The sequence below is a fragment of the Belonocnema kinseyi genome, chromosome 4 (genome assembly GCF_010883055.1).
Source record: "Belonocnema kinseyi isolate 2016_QV_RU_SX_M_011 chromosome 4, B_treatae_v1, whole genome shotgun sequence".
Taxonomy (NCBI): domain Eukaryota; kingdom Metazoa; phylum Arthropoda; class Insecta; order Hymenoptera; family Cynipidae; genus Belonocnema; species Belonocnema kinseyi.
The window spans coordinates 3,209,053-3,233,254 of record NC_046660.1 but is presented as its reverse complement, the minus strand read 5'-3'; the positions used below and the strand labels follow the sequence as shown (position 1 = coordinate 3,233,254).

At 25.1% G+C, this 24,202-nt stretch overlaps 2 protein-coding genes across 2 annotated transcripts in view; one reads left to right on the top strand and one right to left on the bottom strand.

Annotated features, from left to right (window-relative positions):
* Nucleotides 1-24,202, bottom strand: part of LOC117170486 — a 61,492-nt gene that overhangs the window by 5,399 nt on the left and 31,891 nt on the right. The window contains exons 7-13 of the mRNA XM_033357207.1: nt 23,190-23,469; nt 22,882-23,058; nt 22,586-22,681; nt 16,481-16,507; nt 9,923-10,027; nt 1,673-1,806; nt 1,548-1,590 (exon numbers count right to left, since the gene is read on the bottom strand). Of these exons, the coding sequence (XP_033213098.1) occupies nt 1,548-1,590; nt 1,673-1,806; nt 9,923-10,027; nt 16,481-16,507; nt 22,586-22,681; nt 22,882-23,058; nt 23,190-23,469 (862 nt within the window). The remainder of the gene's footprint in view (nt 1-1,547; nt 1,591-1,672; nt 1,807-9,922; nt 10,028-16,480; nt 16,508-22,585; nt 22,682-22,881; nt 23,059-23,189; nt 23,470-24,202) is intronic.
* Nucleotides 19,300-23,097, top strand: LOC117171166 (larval cuticle protein A2B-like). Its single transcript, XM_033358228.1, has 2 exons — nt 19,300-19,403; nt 22,584-23,097. The coding sequence occupies exons 1-2, from the start codon at nt 19,392-19,394 to the stop codon at nt 23,031-23,033; spliced, it is 462 nt and encodes a 153-aa protein (XP_033214119.1). The 5' UTR covers nt 19,300-19,391; the 3' UTR covers nt 23,034-23,097.

Genomic DNA, 24,202 nt, shown 5'->3' with positions numbered 1-24,202 from the left:
CTCTCATGGCAGTCAATGAATGCCACAACATGGCAGTCAATGACTGACACTGATCCCTAGAGTAGATTATTGAATTGTAATGTTAAAGTTCCAACAGGGTTCGAATCCCGGTACGGAAAGAAAACGTTTTTCTTTTTGTTTTTCTGACAAAAATTTGTTTTTCCGAAAGTGTTCCGAAATTCCACAATGTGCCAGCTTTTCAGAATTTATTTAGATGCAAATCAATTGTAACCCTTTGTGTAATGACCCGTGTAGAAATTCAAATGGGGAACTAGTCTGGTTTCCGACCATTTGACCCCACTTAAAGTCGGGGGCTAGTCGGGTCATCTGACTAGCCCCCGACCAGTAGCGTCACGGTAGATTAGTCGAGGGCTAGTCAGGTGACCCGACTTATCCTAGTCGGGGCCTGATCTGGTACTAGTAGGGGTCATATGATAATACATCTGCGTGGAATATTAACCAAACTCCCCAAAATTTGTGGAACATCCCCCAAAAGTTTGTCAAAGTACTTATTATTTACAGAAATCTCCATAAACTGTTTTGAAATATTTAAAAGTGCTCAAATTAACCCAAGATTTAATGGGGAAAATATCCTACGCTTAAAAATACATAAATTTATGTAACTAAATATCCCCAAAATTTGTGGAATATTAATTTTAAAAAAAAGCTTCAACTGGAAGGCAGCAATGCAATAGCTTCGCTCTGAAGGAACCGCGATGTTGGTCACAGTAGTCTCTGCTCCAGGTAATTATGCTTCTTTACGTGTGGACTGCTGTCTTAAACACTCGAGGCGTCATTTCTGTTGCGCGAGAGGCGGGACGTCGCGCCCTTGCGGATTTTCTTCAAAGCTACTAGTCCAGAATCACAAGACTCAAATGAAGGTGGTAGCGAAATCTGAACTGCACCATGTCTAATATTTTACTACTAGGATACTGCTCTTCACTGATTAATCAAAAACTTTTTTTCTTTCCAATTTTAACTACTTGAAGGATTAGACTTTATTTACATATGGCAAACCTTTCAGATCAATTTAAAAATAAGCAATTTTCTAAAAAATACTACAAAAAAATAAGATTACGTCTTTTTGAAGATTTTGATCGTTATTTTTATAAAGAGTTGATTTTCGTACAAAATTATTAACTTAATAATGATTTATTCATTACATTTGAGACGAATTTAACATTAATAAATCTTTTTTCTAAAAAGCGGTATATAATTATTGTTAAATATATTCTTCGTGCTTTAGAATAAAAAAATCATTACGCTTTTTTAGATATGACCTCATTTGATAAAACCTTCCGAGAAAACTCAAACATAAGAATAACTCGACCAGAGCCCCACTAGCTCCCGACCAGAGCCTGAAGATTACCCGCACGGAAATTAGTGAACAAAAAGGCCCGACTAGCCCCTGACCAACCACCGACCAGGCCCCGACTGAGGTACTTTATCAAAATTAATAAGCCGACTAGCCCCCGATTAGTGCCCGACTTGTAATAGTGCCAAATGGGGTTATTTCCACTCGGGGAATACCTTTTTCAAATAAATACCTGGATTTTCATGGCGATGTTAGACTCGAAGAGAAAAATTAAACTGTTTTAGAGAAATCTCCTAGCTGGTATTATATAGCCCTCGGTACTTTCCTCTAATGCCCCACCTATGTGTGGAAACAAACCCTGGTCGTTGATCATTCCATTTTTCTAAAGCGACAGAATTTTTTCTAGACCAAACTGCACCAGTGCAGTCAATAACACCACTCGAGGACTTGGGTTCAGAGAGTGAAATATTTATGGGCACAGGGTCTGTATTCTACATCTATTCTATAGTATAAGAAAAATATAAGGTATAAGATAAAAGCATCCTGAGAGAAGGTCGTTTCAGTTGGACCACCTGGGACTTCCGAGATTTACGAGAAGATCTGACTGATTTGCGTCGGACCTTGGTTTCCCCTCGACACTCGATGTATCACCTTTTACGCTTCATAATTTCAGGGTTCATGTTTTCCCCACGAACATCTTTGTTTTATAATTTAAGGAGGCTTGCGCTTTGGAATGATCTTGTATTCTCGTCTCGTATGCATCCAATCTTTTATTCATCCTCGTAACCTCACCATTATAATTTTATTTTGAAACACGTGAAATATAAGCATTGTTTTAAATATTTTTTATTGCAATTCCATTTTTTAATGCGGGAGCTTAGCGCCTAACAGAGTGCGCCATCTTTTGGGGTCAAAGTTCTGCGAAAATTTAAATTTAATAAATCGAAAATACCTTTTTTCGTACGAATTATTAATAAAAGTTTATAGTTCATTTGTAGAATAAACTAAAAGAATAAGTCATTTAGTTTGAAGAGAAAAATTTTATAGTTTAATTACTGATCAATTTGCTTACGCAGTTATGAATTTTACAAAAGTTTTCTATTTTTTTTTTTTTCATTGCGAAAACTAACAACAGCAATATTTTGAAATTAAAAAACGAAGTTTTGATGAAAAATCTCTTTTTTTAGTGGATTCAACTGTTTTTGATTCAAATTTTATCAATTAAAGTTTCGTCGTATCGGTTGGAAATTTCTCTTTTATTTTTTATTTGTTTCTTAAAAATTGATATTTTTTAATTGAAAAATTAACGATTTGTTGAAAAATCGACCTTTTGGTTTTATTTAACGGCTTTTTATTAAAAATATTTTTTGGTTCAGGCATCCACTATTACAGTTTACGTTGTTTAAAATAAACTATTTTGATAAAAATCAGCTTTTTCGTTTAAAATTTCTTAAATGTAAAATTAACTTGTCCATTTTTTGTTAAAGTTTCGTCGTATCCGTTGAAAATTTCTCTTTTATTTTTTATTTGTTTCTTAAAAATTGATATTTTTTAATTGAAAAATCAACGATTTGTTGAAAAATCGACCTTTTTGGTTTTATTTAACGGCTTTTTATTAAAAATATTTTTTGGTTCAGGCATCCACTATCACAGTTTACGTTGTTTAAAATAAACTATTTTGATAAAAATCAGCTTTTTCGTTTAAAATTTCTTAAATGTAAAATTAACTTGTCCATTTTTTGTTAAAGTTTCGTCGTATCCGTTGAAAATTTCTCTTTTATTTTTTATTTGTTTCTTAAAAATTGATATTTTTTAATTGAAAAATTAACGATTTGTTGAAAAATCGACCTTTTTGGTTTTATTTAACGGCTTTTTATTAAAAATATTTTTTTGGTTCAGGCATCAACTATTACAGTTTACGTTGTTTAAAATAAACTATTTTGATAAAAATCAGCTTTTTCGTTTAAAATTTCCTAAATGTAAAATTAACTTGTCCATTTTTTGTTAAAAATTCGCCACGTTTAGTTTAAAAAATGAAGCGATTGGATAAAATTAATGTATTGTATTAGAATTCGTCTCTTCAGCTTGAGAATTAATCTTGATGCTCAACAATTAATCTTTTTGAATAAAAAATAATTCTTCTGTTGACAATTCAATTAATTTTTTTTTGTTCGTTAAAAATTGATCTTTTTTATTTGAAAAATTATTCTTTGCTTGAAAATTCAACTATTTTTAAAAATTCCGTTTATTTCTCAATGATTAATCTTTTTATTTTAAAATTTAAATATGTGTTTGAAAATTTATTGTTGTTATAAAATTATTCTTCACAGCAAATTAATTTATTTCCGGTAAAAATTTGATTATCTGGTTGAAAATTTAACTACTTCGTTTAATAAATTTTTTGCTTTAAAAGGAAATTCAAAGTACGCGTTTTGATAACATTTGCTATTTTTAATACGAGTTAGAAGAATTTTTAACTAATAAAGGTCAGCTTTGATCTCAAAATGAAATAGTTCAATTTTTAGTCCAAAATATAAGTTTTCAAACAAGAAGATTAAGTTTTTACAAGGAAAACGACACTTTATCAAAATTATTAGATTTTCAACTAAAAAAATAAATTTTTAACCAAAAATGGAATAATGAGATTTTTAAATTATAAAATTGAATTTCCAACAATATAGTTTAATTTCAATAAAAAAAGTGAATTATTAACTAAAAATAGAAAAAAGATTAGCCAAAAATGTGACTGTTAAATTTTCATTAAAGAAAATTAATTTTTAAGCAAAAAAGGAGATTTTTCTATTAGAATCATGTAAATTTTCAGTCATGGAAATGAATTTTCAATTAAAAAAATGAGGTTTCAACAAAATAGTATAACTTTGAAAAAAAAATCATTTTCAACGAAAAATGAAATAGTTGATATTCCAGCAAAAAATAAAAATGTGTAGGTCAATTTAAAAAAGCATTTAATTTAATAAAAGATAAATTTAATATAAAATACCTCATTTTTAATTTCAAAAACTAAATTTTAACATTATTGTTAGATTTATATATAAAAAAAAGTTTTAACCAAAAGTGGAATAATGAAATTTCTAGATAAAAAAAAAATCAATTCCAACAATACAGTTCAATTTATATAAAAAAAGTGGATTTTGAACCAAAAAAGAAAAAAACGTCAGCTAAAATTAGAGCAGTTAAATTGCTCTTCACAAAAAGTAATTTTTAACCAAATAAAATCGAATTTTCAATAGTTCAATTTTCAACCAAAAATGATATAGTTAGAATTATTTTAAAAATTTCAACAAGAGTGGTAAAATTCGAAATATTTTCAAACAAGAAGCATAATATTCTACCAAGAAGGACGGAATTTGAACAAAATACATGAATTTTCAACCATGTAGTTAAATTTTCCACTAAAAAAGATAGATTTTCAATAAAAAAATGTAATAATTTAAACTGCAGTTTAAATAATAATTTTGAACCACACAAAAAAACTGAAACAAAATAGTTTGATTTTCACATCAAGAAATAAATTTTTAACTAAAAATATACATTAAAAGAATTGAATGATTGAATATTCAGTCAAAAAAATTAATTTTCATAACAGAGTAAGAATTTGGAATTGAAATATTAAATTTTCAATAAAAAATAAAATAATTTAATTTTCGATACAAAAGAATTTCCAAATAAAAAAAAGTTTCAATGAAATAGCTTAATTTTTAACGGAAGAAATGAATTTTCAGGTAAAAAGGATAAATTAAAAAAAAATGAAATAGTTAAATATTCAGTTTAAAAATAATAATTTTCAATAATAAAAAAATCATTCTGAACAAAAGCGGTGAATTATCAACCAATTTCAAGCAAGAAGAATAATATTGTAAGAAAAATAATAATTTTACATTTTTTTTACATTTTTAACTAAACAAATAAATTTTCAACCAAAAAGAAGAATTTTTAATCAAAAAAATTAATTTTCAACAAAAAGAGACGAGTTTTCTACCAAATGGTTGTTTTTTTAACAACAAAGAAGCGAGTTTTAAGCAAAATAGTTAAATTTGCAAATAAAAAACTTTAATTTTCAAGCAAAAAGATTATTGTTAAACGAAATGAGACTAATTTTTATAAAAACACTTGATTTATTAACTAAATAATTTGTTTTTAAACCAAACAAGATAATTTTTCCATCTTATATAAAATTAATATTAATCCAAACTTTTCAAATTCAATAGAATCTAAATATTTCTAAATATTTTTCATAATTAATGAAAAAGTGATGACTGAACTTTAGAATTATTATATAATATTTTTTTACAAATACAATCCGTTTTTTCTGTAGAAAATTAATATTTTTAATTAACAACTCAAGTTTTTGTTTAAAAATACAACTGTAGTTGATTGCTGAACTCTCTTCTTGAATACTGAATTTTTCAAATTATTATCAAATTTAACTACTCACAATATAAAGTTAAACCAATTTGATGAAAATTCATTTTTGTGTTTGAAGATTCATCTCTTTAGTTTAGTTCACTTAAGAAAAAATTTAATTTTTAGTTTCAAATTAATTAATTTGACTAAAGATTTAACTTTTTTACTTTTGTTCGACGTTTTATCGTTTTTAGTTTAAAATTCAACTATTTATTTTTGTTTATGAACATTCAAATAATCGTTGGAATATTCAGTTCTCTTATTGATAATTATGTCTTTTAAAATAAATTTTTTAACATTTATCATTTTAGTTGAAAATTTATCTTTTTGGTTGAAATTTCAGATATTTTGCTAAAAATTGTTTTTTTTTATTAAAAATTTATTTTCTAAACTGAAAATTTTACTATTTCTTTTTCGGTTGTAAATTAATCTTCTAGGTTGACAATCCATCCTGTTTGTTTAAAAATTGAACTGGATTTAACTATTGCACTAAAAATTCTTTTTTATAGTCGACTTAACTTGGTTGAAAGTTTTTTTTTTTTTGGAAAATCATTTTTTTAGCTGAAAATTTTCCGATTCCACTTTGTAGTTGAAAATTAATCTTCTTTGTTGAAAATTTATTTCCGGCTGATAATTTATGTATTTTGCTATAAATTCGCTTTTTTGATAGAAAATCCGCCTTCGTAGGTTATAATTTATTCATTTTTCTATTTTAATAATTAAATAGATTTCTTTCATCGTAAAATAAAATAAATTAATTAAACCTTATCTGTCTCCTAAAATCAAATATATAAAATTAACGTCCTGTTGTTAATTTTCTTTTGTTTTGTTTGAAACTTCTACTATTATCTTAATTTCTCGTATTTAATCTTTTTTCTTTAATAAATCTACTATTTGATTGAAAATTCAATTATTTTCTAGAAAATATAACTCTTTTGTTAAAAAATGATTTTCGTGGTCAATTTTTTTTCTAATAATTGTTTTTTATTTAAAATGAAAATATTTTTTGCTAAAATGTTAATTAATACATTGCTTTGTTGAAAATTGATATTGTTAATGGAAAATTAGCTTTTTGATTTGAATTAGTTTGTTAATTTTCAAGTTAAAAGTTCAACTGTTTAGTCGCTTATTAACTTTTTTGTTAAAAATTAACCATTTTGTTTGAGGATTCATCTTATTGGATAAAAATTCGTTTTTTGTTGTTAAATTAAGCTGGTTGTAGATTTTTATTTTCTGATGGAAATTATTTGTTTAATGATTTCATTTATTATTGAAAAATTAATGATTCTTGATTATTGAATATTGATTATTGATTATTGAATATTGATTATTGATTACTGATTATTGATTATTGATTATTGATTATTGATTATTGATTATTGATTATTGATTATTGATTATTGATTATTGATTATTGATTATTGATTATTGATTATTGATTATTGATTATTGATTATTAATTATTGATTTTATGCAGATTTCATTCTTCGCAAGTTCTTTATTATACATTTTAATTATCTACAAAAGAAACGATTTTTCTAAAAACAAGAAAAAAAATATGCATCCATTTTTAATAAAATAGTTAAAATAACCGACATACTGAAATTTTCATATAAAAATAGAGTTTTTATAATTATAATATAATTATGTATAATTTTTAATTAAAATGCTTAATTTAAAAAAAATTAAATTCTCAAACAAGAACATAAATGTTTCACCTAGCAATCAAAATTGTCAACCAAATATTGTAGTATTTTTAATTAAACAAAGAAATTTTTGACAGAAAATGAATTAGTTACACTTGTAATCCCAAAAATTAATTTTTTTCTAAAAACGAAAATGAATTTGAAAAAAAATATTTCAATTATCAACAGAGGAAATAAATTTCAATTAAAAAGATTCAAATTCAGCCAAAAAAATTAAGTTTCAACAAATTATTTTAACTTTTAACCAAGCAGTTAAATTTTTAACCATAATATTATTTTTCGAATAAAAAATATAAATTTGTAAGAAAATACATTGACTTTTAAATAAATAGTTGATGAACCAACTAAAGAAGATAAATTTATAATAAAAAATGGAAGATTTAAATTTTTAGTAAAAAGATTAATTTTTAAATAAAAAGATGAATCTTAAACTAAAAAGAATAGTTTTTTTAAATTTAAAATGGAATAGGAACATTTTCAACAAAATATATGAAACCTAAATCAAAAAGACGAATTTTTACTAAATTTTTTATTTTTTTCACCGAAAAGGATAATTTTTAACCAAATTGTTTAATCTTTAGCAAACCGCAATAATTTTTTATCATCGAATAGTTAAATTTTTACTAGAAAAGATTAATTCTCCACATAAAAAAAAAAAAATTTTCACGAAAAACATAAATTTTAAACCAATTAGTTGTATTTTTAATCAAAAAAGACAAATTTATAATAAAAAATAGAATAACAAAATATTTAACTGAAAAAGATGAGTTGACAACTGAAAATAGAATAGTTATTTTGAACAAAATGATTGAATCCCAAATCAAAAATATGAATTTTCTACCAAAAAGTTAATTTTTTAACCAGAAAGGGTACTTTTTAAAAATATTGTTCAATTTTCAAATATAAGCAAGACGTTAAAAACGCAAAAGTCTGGACACTAATTTTTTTTTCCAAATTCATAATTGTGAACAAAATGTGTGGAAAACTGAAAACCTAAAGGTAAAGTATCACATGCGCTTAATTAAAAGAACTTTTCAAAATTTCAAGAAAAATTCCAGTCAGATAAAAATATTTTTAAGAATTTAAGAGGCATTGTATAGATATTTAATTTTAAAACGGCTTGAACTTTTTCTATTATTTTGTAAAATGCAGGAAAATATATTATTTTAATTTAGATTTTTTGTTGACCAATCTGAAATATTCGAAAATCTTGTATAATTTTCATCAAATTCGTAAGAAATTTTGGAAGATTTTGAGCTTCATTTTTTACATTTTAAATGATTTTTCAAAATTTCAGCACAAATTTGATTCATTTAAAAATATTTTTAGGAATTCAAAAGGCTTTGCATAGATTTAAAATATTTTAAACCTTGGAAGCATTTCCGAAATTTCATAATATATTTATCATTTCTTCTTAAATTATAAGAGCCCTAAATATCTTTTGAAAAACCTAACATTTTTCTAATAATTTGTAAAATCCTGTGAAATAAAACATATATTTTTTAAATATTCGACATTCTTTTTTCGAAGTATCTGATATATTAAAAAATCTTTCCTTATTGTCTAATGAAAAATTATAAAATCTATATAATTCTAAAAAAACTGCTGATACTTCTTTCCGGGTAAATAATTTGAAAATGTGTGTAACGAAAAAAATATAAAAAAAGCATTTTTGTGTTACGTCAATATATTGTTTAATTTAATTCTATACCACAATTCATCCTAAAAATCTATTTATATTTACAAAACGTCTATTAAGTTTTTAAACTAATACAAAAAAATGTTACCTAACTGCAGTTAGGGCGTGGGAAGGTAAAAGGGTTTAAAATAACGTTACCTAATATGTGAACAAGAATATACGTCTTCGGAACATTTTAACAAATAAATTGTTATTAGAAAACTGAGTAAATGATGAAAATTAGCATAAAAGTGAACGCACACGTGCGCACACACATAATAGTCTAGTAAAAATAAAAACATTTAATTTGCAATGAAAAAATATTCAGATAATTAAATGAGATTAAAAGTATCCTATCCTTTTAGTTGGACCAAATTACACATAGTATACAAAATTTCATCGAAATCTGTTAAGTAATTTCAGAGTTTAGTGGTGACAAACATCGTGACACGGAATTTTTATATATGTAGATAGATGTAAAAAATTGAAATATTTTTCTTTTAAATTTTTTTATTTAAAAAAAGGATATTTATTATTGTCCTAGTATTAGACATACTTTTTACGCTTTCCCAGTAATGTTCAATTTACCTTACAACACAAGAATCGTCAATCGTATTAGCATACCAGGAAACATTGCAACCACAAAATAAAAGTTTTAAATTCCATGTGGGAGGAATAGAAGATATCACGAGTTGAGGAGATTCCTTTTATATCTCTTTGCGGAATATTTATCTAATTGCGGAATTTAATAGGGAATATATTATGCCTCGAGTGTAACCTGAGAGTGGATGCGCTTACGCATTGGCCATTGGGAGATGAGAGCGAGAGGTGAATGGCCGAGAGAAGGAAGACGCGCCCATCAGGCAGGATGGTAAAGGTGAGATGAGAGGAAGAGCCAATGACCTAGGGAATAAATACACCGGCTATTATGAAAGCGGCTTCTTCAGATTGAGGATGGAGATGCAGACTTATTTCGGTCACAGTCAGAGATCTGGTCATGGTCAAGGTTACTACTCATCTTCAATGACTGTGTACTTTGTGCCAAGCTCACCTTCAGTCTTCACAAGAAAGTGAAACGAGATGCTACGTGATAATTAATCTTCTTTTATTGGAATTCCAGAAACAGTTATTCACATCAGACTTCCTTTCATCAATGTTAACGGTTTTGTCGCTTTTTTTGTATTGCAGTTGGTTACTAGGTTAGGATTACTTTTGCTAGTGATCTTTTTCAAAAGGATGCAAACGAGATGGTAGATGCTAATTAATTTGTTCTTAGTAACTAGATTAAACTAGATTACTAAAACTAGATTTCCATTTGAGGGGGGGGGGCAAAAGACCTACGGTTTATAATGGATGGGGAGGGGGTACAGTCAAGGTAAGGTTACAAATACATTAACCTTTTAGAATTTTGAGATACCTTTTTTCTGAGAGAACAGTGAAACTCTTTTAATAGAACTCCCTTCTATAGCCTTTCCGAGAATTGACGCCGCGCCGCAGGCAGGTGTATTAGGAGCTGCGCGGGGTGCGCGCGGTCTGCGGTTGTCACTCAGGCAAGTAGTCAGGCGTGAACAAACAAAAGCAAAGCTGGCTATAATGAGTTAGTTCCCAACCACCGTCAGCCCTAAAATCGGCGCTATAGAAGAGTTTCACTGTATATATGGTAACGTTTTCAGTACATTTTTAGAACGTCCTTTTAGGTAGTAAATTAATCTTTTTGTTTAAAATTCTTCTTTTTGGGTGAAAATTTAACAACTTGGTTTTAAAGTTGAACTACTTTTTTCATAAATTAAAAAAAAAATGTCTTTCTTAATAATGCAACATTTTGGTTGAGAATTATGGAATTTTATTGAAAATTCGCGTCTTCTGGTAGAAAATTAAACTTTTTGTTTAGAAATTCCTTTTTTTCTGTAAAAATTCAACCTTTTGGTTGAGAATTCGTGAGCTTTATTAAAAATTCGTTTTTTTTTGGACTAAAATAGAATATTTCTGTTTAAAAATTAATCTTTTTTATTTAAAAATTCAACTCTTTAGTTTAGAATTCTTATATTTTATTAAAAATTATTCTTTTTTTAGCAAATTAATTTTGTTGTTTTAAATTCATCCTTTTTATTGGAAAATTTAACTTTTTGTTTTAAAATTCTTGAATTTGGTTAAAAAGTCGTCTTTTTGTGGTAGTAAATTAATCTTTTTCGTTAAAAATTTAAGAACCTTTTTTAAATTAACAATTGTATTTAAAAATTTTTTAAAAATCACTCTTTTTTAAAATCAAAGTTTTTGGTTTTCCAATTAATAAATTTCATTTAAAATGCGTCTTTTTTAGTTTTTTTTGTGGTAAATTTATTTTTTCGGTATAAAATTATTCTTTTTTTTTAATTAATCATTATCGTTTAAAAACTTAAGAGCTAGGCTTTAAAGTTGAACTTCTCCTTTCTGACATAAAAAAATAAAATTTTTCTTTTTCAATAATTAAACTTTTTGGTTGTAAACTCTTGAATTTTATTGAAAGTTTGTATTTTCTAGTAGAGAATTATTCTTTTTGTTTTTTTTTATTGTGAAATAATTTTTTTTAATTCATCTTATTTAACTAAACATTACAATTTTTCATTAAGAATTCTTGAATTTGATTGAAAGATCGTCCTTTTTTGTTTTGAAATGATATTTTTGTTTGAAAATTGAAAATTTTCGTTAAGAGTTCTTGAGTTTTATTGCAAATTCGTATTTTTTGGTAGTAAATTAACTTTTTGTCAATAAATTCTTCTCTTTTAGTTGAAAATTTAACTATTTGGTTGTAAATTCTTGAATTTTATTAACAACTTTGTTTTAGAGTTGAACTTCTTTTTTTCTAAATTAAAAAAAAATTTTCTTAACAATTAAATTTTTTGGTTGAGAATTATGGAATTCTATTGAAAATTCGTGTTATCTGGTAGAAAATTTAACTTTTTGTTTAAAAATACCTTTTTTTATGTAAAAATCCAACTTTTTGGTTGAAAATTCTTGATTTTTGTTAAAAATTCGACTTTTTTGGTAATAAATTAATCTTCTAGTTTAAAAATTAATCTCTTTTCTTTAAAAATTAAACCTTTTGGTTGGGAATTCTGTAAGTTTATTGAAGAATCGTGTTTTTTTGGTTGTGAAATAATTTTCTTTTGAAATTCATCTTATTTATTTAAAATAAAAAAATTTTCATTTATAATTGTTGAATTTTATTGAAAAATCGTCTTTTTTTGCTTTGAAATAATATTTTGTTTAAAAATTCAAATTTTACGTTAATATTTAATTAATGTTATTGACCATTCGCATTTTTTGATAGTAAATTAATTTTTTGTTCAAATATTCATTTCTTTAATTTTAAAAATTCAACCATTTGATTGAGAATTCTTGAATTTTATTGAAAATCCGTTCTTTCTTTGGTAGTAAGATAATCTTTTAGTTTAAAACTTAATCTTCTTTATTTAAAAATTTAACTTTTTAGTTCAAAATTCTTGAATTTTTTTAAAAATTCTACTTTTTTGGTAGTAAATTAATCTTGTTGTTTAAATATATATCTTTTTTATTTAGAAATTCAAATTTTTTGATCAAGAATTCTTGAATTTTATTGAAAATTCGTTGTTTTTTTTGGTACTGAAATCAAATCTTTTTGTTTAAAAATGAATCCGTTTTATTTAAAAATTCAACTTTTTGTTTGAGAATTCTTGAATTTAATTGAAAAATCGTCTTTTTTGTTTGTGAAATAATTTTTTTGTTTAAAAATAGATCTTTTTTATTTTAAAATTTAAAATTTTTGTTGAGAATTCTTGAATTTGATTGAAACATCGTCTTTTTATGTTGTGAAATAATCTATTTCTTTAAAAATTCCTCTTATTTAAAAATTCAACTTTTTGGTAAAGAATTCTTGAATTTTATTGAAAATTTAAATTTTTTTGGTAATAAATTAATCTTTTCGTATAAAATTTAAATATTTTTATTTGAATATTCAAATTTTTGATAGAGAAACCTTAAATTTGATTAACAACATTTTTCCGAAAAAAATTAATTTCCTTTTTTAAAAATTCATCTTTTTAATTACAAGTTTAACTACTAGGTTTTATGGTTGATTTACTTTCTTTAAATTGAATAAAAATTCCATCTTTTTTTTAATTCAAATTTTTGGTTGAGTGTTCTTAAATTTCATTGAAAATTCGTTATTTCCGTAAAAAATTAATCTGGTTTAAACATTAAACTTTTTAGTTAGAAAGTGAACTAGGTTTGAAGGGTTTTAAAAAAGTTGTCATAGAAAAAAAAAAAAAATTATGTAGAAAAATGCCTGATAACTGCATTTTTTCATTAAATTTGTTTATAATATAAAGGAATATAATTTAAAAAAAAATTAATATAATATTGTTTACGTTCAAATTTCTTGCAATATAAATTGAAAAAACGTGTAATTATGGAAAATCGTAGAAAAAATTTTCTCAACAATGAATTTGTTTTATCTTTAGCTAATGTTACTCTACTTTTTAAAAAATACGTACGTTAATTTTTTTATAACTCATCTAAATATTCAAGTAGCCCTAAGTTGAAGAAAAAATTTGTATGTTTTAAAACAAAAATTTTTTGATAATTTTTCGCGAAAAACAATATGTTTCATAGCCATACAATTTCACAAAATATTGCAACAATGCAATTTTCAAAACATCAAAATTCATTCTAGAGAAAAATTAGTAAAGGCCACATCTAATATAATTTTGAAACGTTCTCCGAACTTGAATTATTCAATTTCATCGATAAATTTCAGGGGACAGGATGTGAAAGTATATATCATGAATAATTAATAACAACAAACTCTACACTGCACTTGAGTCCATTCATCGTTGACATGACTGAATTGCTGATCAATTATAAATATAGAACCATAATTCAACAATTTTTATTGGAAATCAAACTTAAAAAAAAAATATTTCATCACCTGAATGTCCTGTCCTTAATCATTAATCAATCAGTGTGTCAATTTAAAGCAATTCAAACTGTCCTTTCTGATCTAAGGAGGTCAGTGATTTGTTACAATTACTTTGATTATTCAGAGTGCAGTCAAAATGTAAAACTTAATTACTTTTATTCTAAAATGAACTTTCAGAATGACAGATTTATCGGAACAATTTTTTTTTTTTTTTTTTTATATATAAAAATGATAGTCTGGGATTTCAGGTTAAATATTATTATCTACAATTATGAAAAATATCTTTTTTTGTGTCTTAGTTTTTTTTTGCGTCAACTTTAAAGTCTGACTAGATTGCAAAAAATGAATGATCACTATGCATTTTGTAACCTTTTTTAGTATTCCAAAGACGCTTCTTCGTGTGACGGAAGCGTTACACTTACGCGAAAGGACAAATCGACCTTATGCAATGGTGAAAGTAGGATTGTGGTTAGACAAATTATGATTTAAAATGAAGAAACATTTTTATAAAAAATAAGGGACGACTAGAAAATCCCAAAAAATAAAATTTCCGACACAGTTAAATTCCTGAATTAGAAAATTCCCGAATAATCAAATTCGCGAATAATAAAATTGCCGAAAAATAAAAATACCGAATTGGAAAATTTCCGAATAATAAAATTTACGACAGTTTATAATATTACCGAATTGGAAAATTCCCGAATTTTAACAATTAGAATTTTTTATGAAGAATATTTTATTGATTACAAATACAACAATAAGATATTAGTTTCAAAAATTATTTTTAACATTTGCAATTTTCAAGTTTATTTTTTGTGTTAAAAATAGCAAGAATTTTAAATAAAATATTTCTAGATTACGTAGGTACGTAGGTACCTAGAACGTAGAAAATTTAGCGAGAATTTTGTTCCAAGCGCACGTTTTCAAAAATAAAGAAGGCGATACAAAAATTTAATTCTACATTGAAAGAAAAAATGATGACTCACATTTTGACGTTTTTTTTAAATGTGCATAGAATTTGAAAAAATATGAAAAGCTTTCGCAAAAATGTAATTTAAAATTTTTTAATAAGTAAATATATATATATTTATTAAAAATTTTAAATTACATTTTTGCGAAAGCTTTTTGTATTTTTTTATTCAAAAATATTATGCACATATCAAAAAAGCGTAAAAATGTGAGCAATAATTTTTTCTTTCAAAGAAGAATTAAATTTTGTATCACGAACCAAATTTGTAAAAACGTAAAAACTTTTTGTATTCTTTCAAATACTGTGAACATTAAAAAAACATGCGTCACCGAGAAATATTTTATTTAAAATTATTGCTATTTTAAATTCAAAAAATAAGCTTCGAAATTTTAAATGTGAAAAATAATTTTTGAATCTAGTGTCTTATTGTTGTATTTGTAATCAATAAAATATATTTATAAAAAAATCTAATTCTTAAAATTCAGGAATTTTTCAATTCGGTAATATTATAAACTCTCGAGAATTTTATGTTCGGCAATTTTGCAATTCGGGAATTTTATCATTCTGAAATTTTATTATTCGAAAATTTCTTTATTCGGGAATTTTCCAATTCAGTATTTTTATTTTTCGGCAATTTTATTATTGGTGAATTTTATTTTTCGGCAATTTTCCAATTCGGTATTTTTATTTTCCGGTAATTTTATTATTCGTGTATTTTATTATTTGGGAATTTTCCAAATCAGTATTTTTATTTTTCAGCAATTTTATTATTCGCGAATTTGATTAATCGAGAATTTTCTAATTCGGGAATTTTACAGTGTCGGGAATTTTATTTTTCGGGATTTTTAGTCGTCCCAAAAATAAGAATATTGAGCCTTTTTATCACTCTTGCATAATTTTTTTTAATAATTGAAATAGAGGACAAATAACAAAATATAATAAAAAAGGAGGATCATAACTAAAAAATTAAAAAATTATACAACTCTTTGTTGTTTTTTTTTTTAATTAAAAAAAATCAAACTATATTTAGGTTAAGCTTCATTCTTTTTCGGTTAAGAAGGCAACTTTAAAATTTTTAATTAGGGATATTCTTTGGTTAAAAATTGTATTATTGAGTTGACACTTTAATTATTTTGTTGAAAATTCAGCAAATTCGTTAAAAAAAACCTTATTTGAAATTTGTATTCTTTTTTTAATGAAAAAATTTGTGGATTAAACGTAAACAACTTTGAAGAAAATTAGCCATTTTAATTTTAAAATTAATCTTTCTTTGTAGAAGTCTCACCTTTTTTGGCTAAATATATAACTATCTGATTTAAAATAATTCTGTTTTGGTTAAAAATTAAAATTTTCATTAAATTTTTTTTTAAACTGAAAATTGATCTATAACATCTTTGCTTTAAGATTGATCTTTTGTAGTTAAAAATTCATAATTTTGTTGAAAATTTACCTTTTCGGGAGAAATTTCGCCTTCTAGCTAAAAATTAAAAAATTTTAATTATTTTTTTCTTTATTGGTTGTAAATATAAGTTTCTTATTAAAAATTGTATTTCTTTTGAAGACACTTCATATTTTTGGCTTGAAAACTTAAAAAGTTGGCAAAAATTGGACTATTTGGACAAATGTCGAACTAAATTTTCAACTATTAATCATTTTTTGGAAAGCTTTTTCATTTTAGTTAATAATTTTTTTTTACTGCAAATTAATCTGTTTCATTCTTGCATTATAATTGATCTTTTGTAGTTAAAAATTCATAATTTTGTTGAAACTTCGTCTTTTTTGCTTGGAAATGAACTTTCTTATTCGAAATTCCATTTCTTTTGTTGAAACTTCATATTTTTTGCTCAAAAATTTAAAAAGCTGGCAAAAAGATTTAATTGAGTGTTGAACTAATTTGTAAAAATTAATTGTTTTATTGGAAGATGTGTCATTTTAGTTCAAACTTATTTTATTTTATTTAAAATTAATTTCTCAAACTGAAAATTTAAATATTCTATTTACAATGAAAAATGTATATGTTTTAATTGAAAATTTATCTACTTTATTGAAAATTCGTATTTTTGGTAAAAAATTAATTCTGTTGGTTAAAACATATCTATTTATCAAAAAAATTATGTATTTTATTGCAAATCCGTATTCTTTGGTTAAATACAAAAGTGTAAAATTTTCAACAAAATACAAATATTTGCAACCCAATAGTGAAATTTTCTACTAACATCAGCGAATTTTTAACATATTTGAATATTCTACCTCAAAGTTAAATTTTTAATGAAACGTGTGAATTTAAAAAAAAGAATTAATTTTCAGCTAGAGGAAATTAATTTTTAACTAAAATCGAAGACATTTCTAGAAAAATATATATTTTTACAAAACGATGAATATTCAAGAAAATAGTTTAATTTGCAATATAATAAATAAATTTTTATCAGAGAAAGAAAAAAATCTCCATCAAATTGCTGAATTTTTTGGTCAAAAAGAAAAAATGTTCAAGCCAACAGTTGAACTTCAACCAAAAAGGAATGAGTTTTCATCTGAATAATTAATTCGTTCAATAAATTGTTAAATTTTCAAGTAAGACAATTAATATCCTATTTTTTTAGTTGAGATCTAATTTTTTTTGTATAAATTTAACTATTCCAGTTAAAGATTTAAAATTTCAGTTAAAAATTCATCACTTTGTTTAAAAATATAATTTTTTTTAAGTGTACTTTTTATAGAAAGCGATTTTTTAACATGGAAATTTAACTTATTCCGATTTAATATTCCACAGTTTTAGTTAAAAAATCTTCTGTTTAGTTGAAAATTAATTTTTTTAATTTAAAATTTAATCAGTTTCAAGTTTTAATTAACAATTTAATTATTTGTTTTAGTGAAATTATTTTTTTGTTAAAAGTTCTTCAATTTCAGTTTAAGATTGATCGTATTAGTAGAAAAATCGTCTTTTTGGTTAAAAATTAAACTATTTCAGTTAAAGATTTACAATTTTGTTTTAAAATTCATCACCTTGCTCAAAAATGTAACTATATTTTTGAAAGTTATTTTTCTTGGTAAAAGTTTTTTTTGAATGAAAAGTTTGTGGATAATAATTTTTTATCTTAAAAATCAATTTTTAGTTGAAAACTCATCTTTTTAGAACAAAATTCCGCTATTCCAGTTAAGGATTTACATTCTCAGTTGAAAAATCATCACTTTGTTTCGAAAATGCAACTATTTTTTTCAAACCTTTTTTGTATAAAAAGTAACTTTTTGAGTGCGACTTTGTTTGCCTTAAAAATTAGTTATTCAGTTTCTAATTGAAAATTGATCATTTTCAGTAAAAATTAATATTTTTCCTCAAAAAATCAAATATTTTAGTTTAGGATTTATTTTTTTAGATGAAAACTCATCTTTTTGGTACAAAATGCAGTCATTCTAGTTAAATATTTACAATTTTAATTTAAAGTTCATCACTTTTATTGAAAATTTAACTTTTTTTATGGAGAGTAATTTTTTAGCTGAATATTCAACTTATTACAATTAAATGTGTGGCAGATTTAGTTGAAAATTCTTCTGTTTGGTTGAACATTAATTTTTTTAACTAAAATTTAATTATTTAAGTTTCAATCGATATTTTTTTCGTAAAAATGTATTTTTTGTTGTTGAAAATTAAACCACTCCAATCAAACATATATTTTTTAAGTTGAAAACTGATATTTTTATTTAAAATTCCACTATTCCCGTTGAAGATTCTTCATTTGAGCTTAAATTCCCTTCGCGTTTTTTTGTGGTTGTAAAAATAAATTTTTGTAAACAAAAAGTTCAAATATTCCATTTTTGGTTGTAAATTTATATTTTTTAGCGGAAAATTTACGATTTTATTTCAAAATTTCCTTATTTTTTAATTTGTTGCTCTGTTATTTTAAATTATGTTTATATAATTAACGTCATTAATTAAAAAATAATATTTTCATTTGGTGGCACTTATGAATATGTTCTTTTAGTTGCCCGGGAGAATTTAAAAACTTGACCTGGAAAAGGCGGGAAATGACCAGGAATTTGAAAAGGACTGCTGATCGTCATTCGTTTTTTGAATTTCTGATTCGATTTTTTTTTAGAATTTGGCAATGTTTTCGAAAGTTATGAAACTGATTCCAAGAAGATAGGAATAAATACAGAATAGAGAGCGGTCGTGAGGAATATTGGGGCGACAGAAACTTTTCCTGCCACGTACTTGCCCTGCACTGATTACAATGCAAGCAGGATGACCAATTCTTCGTATGTGCGTCTTCCATCACTATAAATACTTTCGTTTCGGATCACCCGGACATCAGTCTTACATTCGTCTTCTTCTTGCACCTTCCAAGCACCCAAATATTTTGGAAATGGCTGCCAAGGTGAGCCCTGGGAATATTTTTTTTTTTTCAAAATTGTGCTTCCAAAAGTGAAAAATAATAGTGTTTATCGCGAGTGAAAAAATAGTGACGTTAGACTATTTTTATAGAAAAAATTCCAGTTCTCAAAAAAAAAAAAAAGAAAAGAAAAATTCACATTTTTGGGAATCGCAATAATTATGAAGATACGATAGAGTTCATTGTTATTAGGACAAATTAATAATTCAATTTGTCATTAATGAAAATTGTGTGCTCATTTTATAATTTTGTTTTTATTATTATTTATTGCAGCTCTTTTTTTAACAAATTTAACATTTTAATTTTGAGATCTTGAGTCACTACCGATTGGGGGAAAAAATGTTCTACATTATATGTCTTTTTTTTTAAACATTTTCTTCAGAAATATTTTGTATATTAATATTTCTTACGCGCCGATTTTTTGACCATTTCCTAATTTACCTTCATTTTTATAATATTGAGATAATTTTCAATCTTAATTGTACAAAAGTTAATAAAATTCTTGCAACTAATAAGTCCAACTTGAAGACAAAATGTCAATTTGATAAAAAAAAAAATAGTGCAAAAAACGTCAAATTTTGATGTTTTATTAAAATTCGATATAATTCTGGAAATATTTATTCTTTTTTAAAGTTCTTTGACTCATTTTGGAGGCAAATATTCATAGTATTTTTCTAAATTATTCAGGTATTTTTATCTACTCACTAACGCAGGAAATAAATTTTCGAGTATAAACAAGAATTAAAAAAAAAGTATAATTGTCTACCAAAAAAAAACAATTTTGAACAAAATACATCAATTTGGAAAAATGAAGAAATATTTTTCACCAGGATGTAATGAATTTTCCACTGAAAAAAAATAAATTTCTAACCAGGGATGAAGTAGTTTAATTTTCGGTTTACAAATAAGAAACCAAAAAAACAGCGAATTTTTGAAAAATAGTTTAAATTTTAACCTTGGAAATAAATGTGCAACCAAAAAAATTAATATCAAACCAAAAAAAAAAGAATTTCGAACTGAAGTAATTAATTTTCTACCAAAAAGAAAATTTTTCGTATAAAGAAGCACATGATTTTTCCAATTAAAAAACATTCATTTTCAAACAAAAATGGCATATTTAAATTTTGAGTTAAAAAATTCATCTAAGAAAAAAGCAAAAGAAAATTTGTAACAAAATAGTTATATTTTTAGTCGCGGAAATAAATGTTAACTAAAAAAATTATATAAAAAAAATAAATTTGAACAAAAATGATAAACTTTCAGCTAAGTTGAGTTTTTCGTTAAAAAAATTAATTGTTTAGGAAAAAATATGTATATTTAAGTCAAAAAAATTGATTTTCTATCAAAAATGACAAATTTTCAATAGCAAAAATACATTCAATCTTATCTAAACATGATAAATTTTCAGCCATAAATGACATAGTGGAATTTTTAGTTAAAACAATTTACTTTTGAAAATACTGAAAAGTTTTGACAAAATTCTTCAATTTGTTCTGATAGAAATAAATTTTCAAACAAAAAATTAATATTAAGCAACAAAGAAAAGAATTCACAACTAACATAAACATTTTAAAAAAATAAGATGGAGTTTCTAACAGAAAAGACGATTTAAAAAAACCTTGATTTCTCAACTGAAAAAGATAAAATTTCAATTAAAAATATAACATTTAAATTTTCAGTTAAAAAATTAATTATTAACAAGCTTTTAACCAAATACATGCTTTTCAAACTAGTAAAAATAGATTTTTTACCCAAAGGACAAGAATTTTGAACTAAAAAAGAACAATTTTTTAACAGAAAGATATAAATTTTGAACTAAAAAAGATGGTTTTTAACTAGAAAATATAAATTTTCAACAAAAAATGTATTATTTAGATTTTCAATGAAAAAAATTATTTCTCAACCAGGAAGTTAAATTTTCAACTAAAAAAGACCATTTTTAACCAAAAATGGCATAGTATAATTTTAACAGTAAATGGTATTCTTAATGAAAAACACAGAATTTTAGACAAAATAGTTCACTTTTCAACAGAAGAAGTGAATTTCTAATAAAGTAGTTCTATTTTTATTCGTAGCATTTATAATATTATTATAAATGGCACTAAAATCTAATAAGATATGTTTAATATTTTTTTAATTCTATTTTATCTAAAGTTGAAAAAAATCATTTTTTTCTGAAAGATATTTGAAAATTCATCTCACGGTTGGATAACTTAACATTTTGATTGAAAAATTAATCTTTTTTGAATAATTATTCAACTCTTCTTTTCGGTTAAAAAATGTATCATTTTAATTGAAAATTCACATATTTTTTTGCAAATCTGACTACTTTCTTAAAAACTCGTACTTTTCTGTTAAAATTCAATTTTTTAATAAAAATAAAAATTTTCTATTTTTGTTAAAAATGTATCTTCGAAAATTGAAAATGAAAACTGTTTGCTATAAAATTAATATCTTTTATTCAAAATTCGTAATTTTGGGTAGAAAATTAATCTTGTTGGTGGAAAATTCGTCTGTTTAGTTTAAAGTTATTTTGTTGTTGTTGAATATTTAACTATGTAGTTAAAAATAAAACTGTTGTTTGGTTAAAGTTCAATTTTTTTTAATTTTTAGAAAAATTAACTTTTTGGCTAAATATTGGTCTATTTGAGCAAAAGATTTGTATTTTTATATTGAAAATTCATCGTTTTTGGTTAAAGATTAATCTTTTTTGTTTGAAAATCAGAACGATTATTTGACCACCTTTAAAAAAAAAATTAAAATATTGTGTTAAAAATTCGTTCTTTTTGGATTGAAAATGTATCTTTGATAATAGAAAAATCAGCATTTTTGGTTAAAAAAATGATAATAAATTTTCATTCTTAATGTGAAATTGTTTTATTTTGTATATAAAAGGTTCTGTGTTACAGTTTTACAAAATTATATTGCTGGTCATCCAATAAAAATTATCAGGGAAAATGTTAAATTATTGTTCATGAAAAAAATCGTGGTAAAGTCAAGAAAATTTAAAATGTAAGTTTTTCGGCTTTTAGAAGAGGAAATACAACAGACCTCAAACTCATCTCTTATAATAACTTATTTTTAATTTTTTTATTTCAACAGCCATTTTTATTATTATTATTAATATTAAATTTTTTTCAAATTATATAAACACATAATTTTCAGACTATCATCATCATTGCAACATCTATCATGGTAACCAAGGCCAGCTTGGTACCGGCGCCAGTAGCAATAGCACCAGCACCTCTCGTCAAAGTTGGCGACTATGATCCACATCCTCAATACACTTATGCCTATGACGTTCAAGATAGTATAACAGGAGATACAAAAAGTCAACACGAAACCAGAAATGGAGACACTGTGAGCGGAAGTTACAGTTTGATTGAAGCTGATGGAACGAGACGAGTAGTCAATTATTTTGCGGACGGAGTAAATGGTTTTAATGCTGTTGTTCATCGAGAACCTGCCATTTTGAAGAGTGTTCCAGCAGTTCCAGTTGCTCCAGTTGCTCCAGTGGCACCAGTTGTTCCAGTTGCCAAAGTTGCTCATCCTCTTCCTCATCCCTATCATCATCCATATTTTTCCAATCCAACTGCTTTTGCCTTCCATCAATGATGATAAACCTTGCTGTCCTATAGTTCTAGTCAAAATGCTGTAAATACCTATTGCTACCTTTTGTGTACTCCTGTTAGTAAATATCTATTTTCTACCAAAACTGCATTTTATTTTCCCCGATTATCTTTCGATTCTTTTATTGTGTTTCTATTTTACAGAGAGCGGATGAGCCTGGTCTGAACCGAGCCTAGGCTCGGCTCCCTCGTTGCGGAGAAGCGCTACATGGGGGAAAGTGGTGGGAGAGTGTGCGCACGTTGGGCACATAAGATGTTCTCCCACCACTTTCCTCTTTGCGAAAGAGAGAGCGGTGGGAGAGCGTCGTATGTGCCCGGCGTCTGCGCGCTCTCCCACCACTTCTCCGCATGCGGTGGTTTTCCGCAAAGAGGAAGACGAGCCTAGGCTCAGGGCGCTACTACAGACTGGGCTTTTTCGCTTTCTGTTAATTTAATATCGAGGTTTTATTTCAGCTAACGAAATGCGGATTTCAGTAAAGTAAGAAAGGGCTAAGCAATACATGTTGGATAAAGCGGGAGCAATTCATTAGAATTAAAGATTTCATGAGCCCCAATTCACCTGTTCCTTAACGAGAAAAGTAATATAATTAGCGAAATCCAACATACTTAGTAGTACTTGTTGGTTTATAGAAGGCCAGACCCGAATTATTTTACAATCATTTTTTTTTGTCTTTTTAATTCATTAACAAGGATATATTTCAGCTAACAGAATCCGGAACCTTCCTTGATGTAAACTTTCTGCTGATTCTGCCACTGAAAATAATTTTTTACTTTGAATTCTTTAAACCTCCTTGAAATATTTTTAATTCTTCGTAATTTACTTAATTCCCGAAACACCTTAAAGTCCTTTAATTTTATGCATTCTCAGAACTTTTTCAATTTTTTCAATTTACCTGATGCTTAGAATTCTCCAAATACTCTGAAATGCTCTAAAATATTTAAGCTCCATTAAATATTTTAATTTCTTGAATATTTCGAAATCCATGAATTAATTTCATTCTCGTAATTTAAAAAAATCTCTAAATTCTCTGAAATCCTTAAACTCTGAAGTACTTGAAATTATTGAGTATTCAGAATTTTCCAAATTCCTAGTACTAATTGAGTACACTAAATGCTTGGAAACCTCTAAAATTATCAATTTTTCCTCTGGTGCTA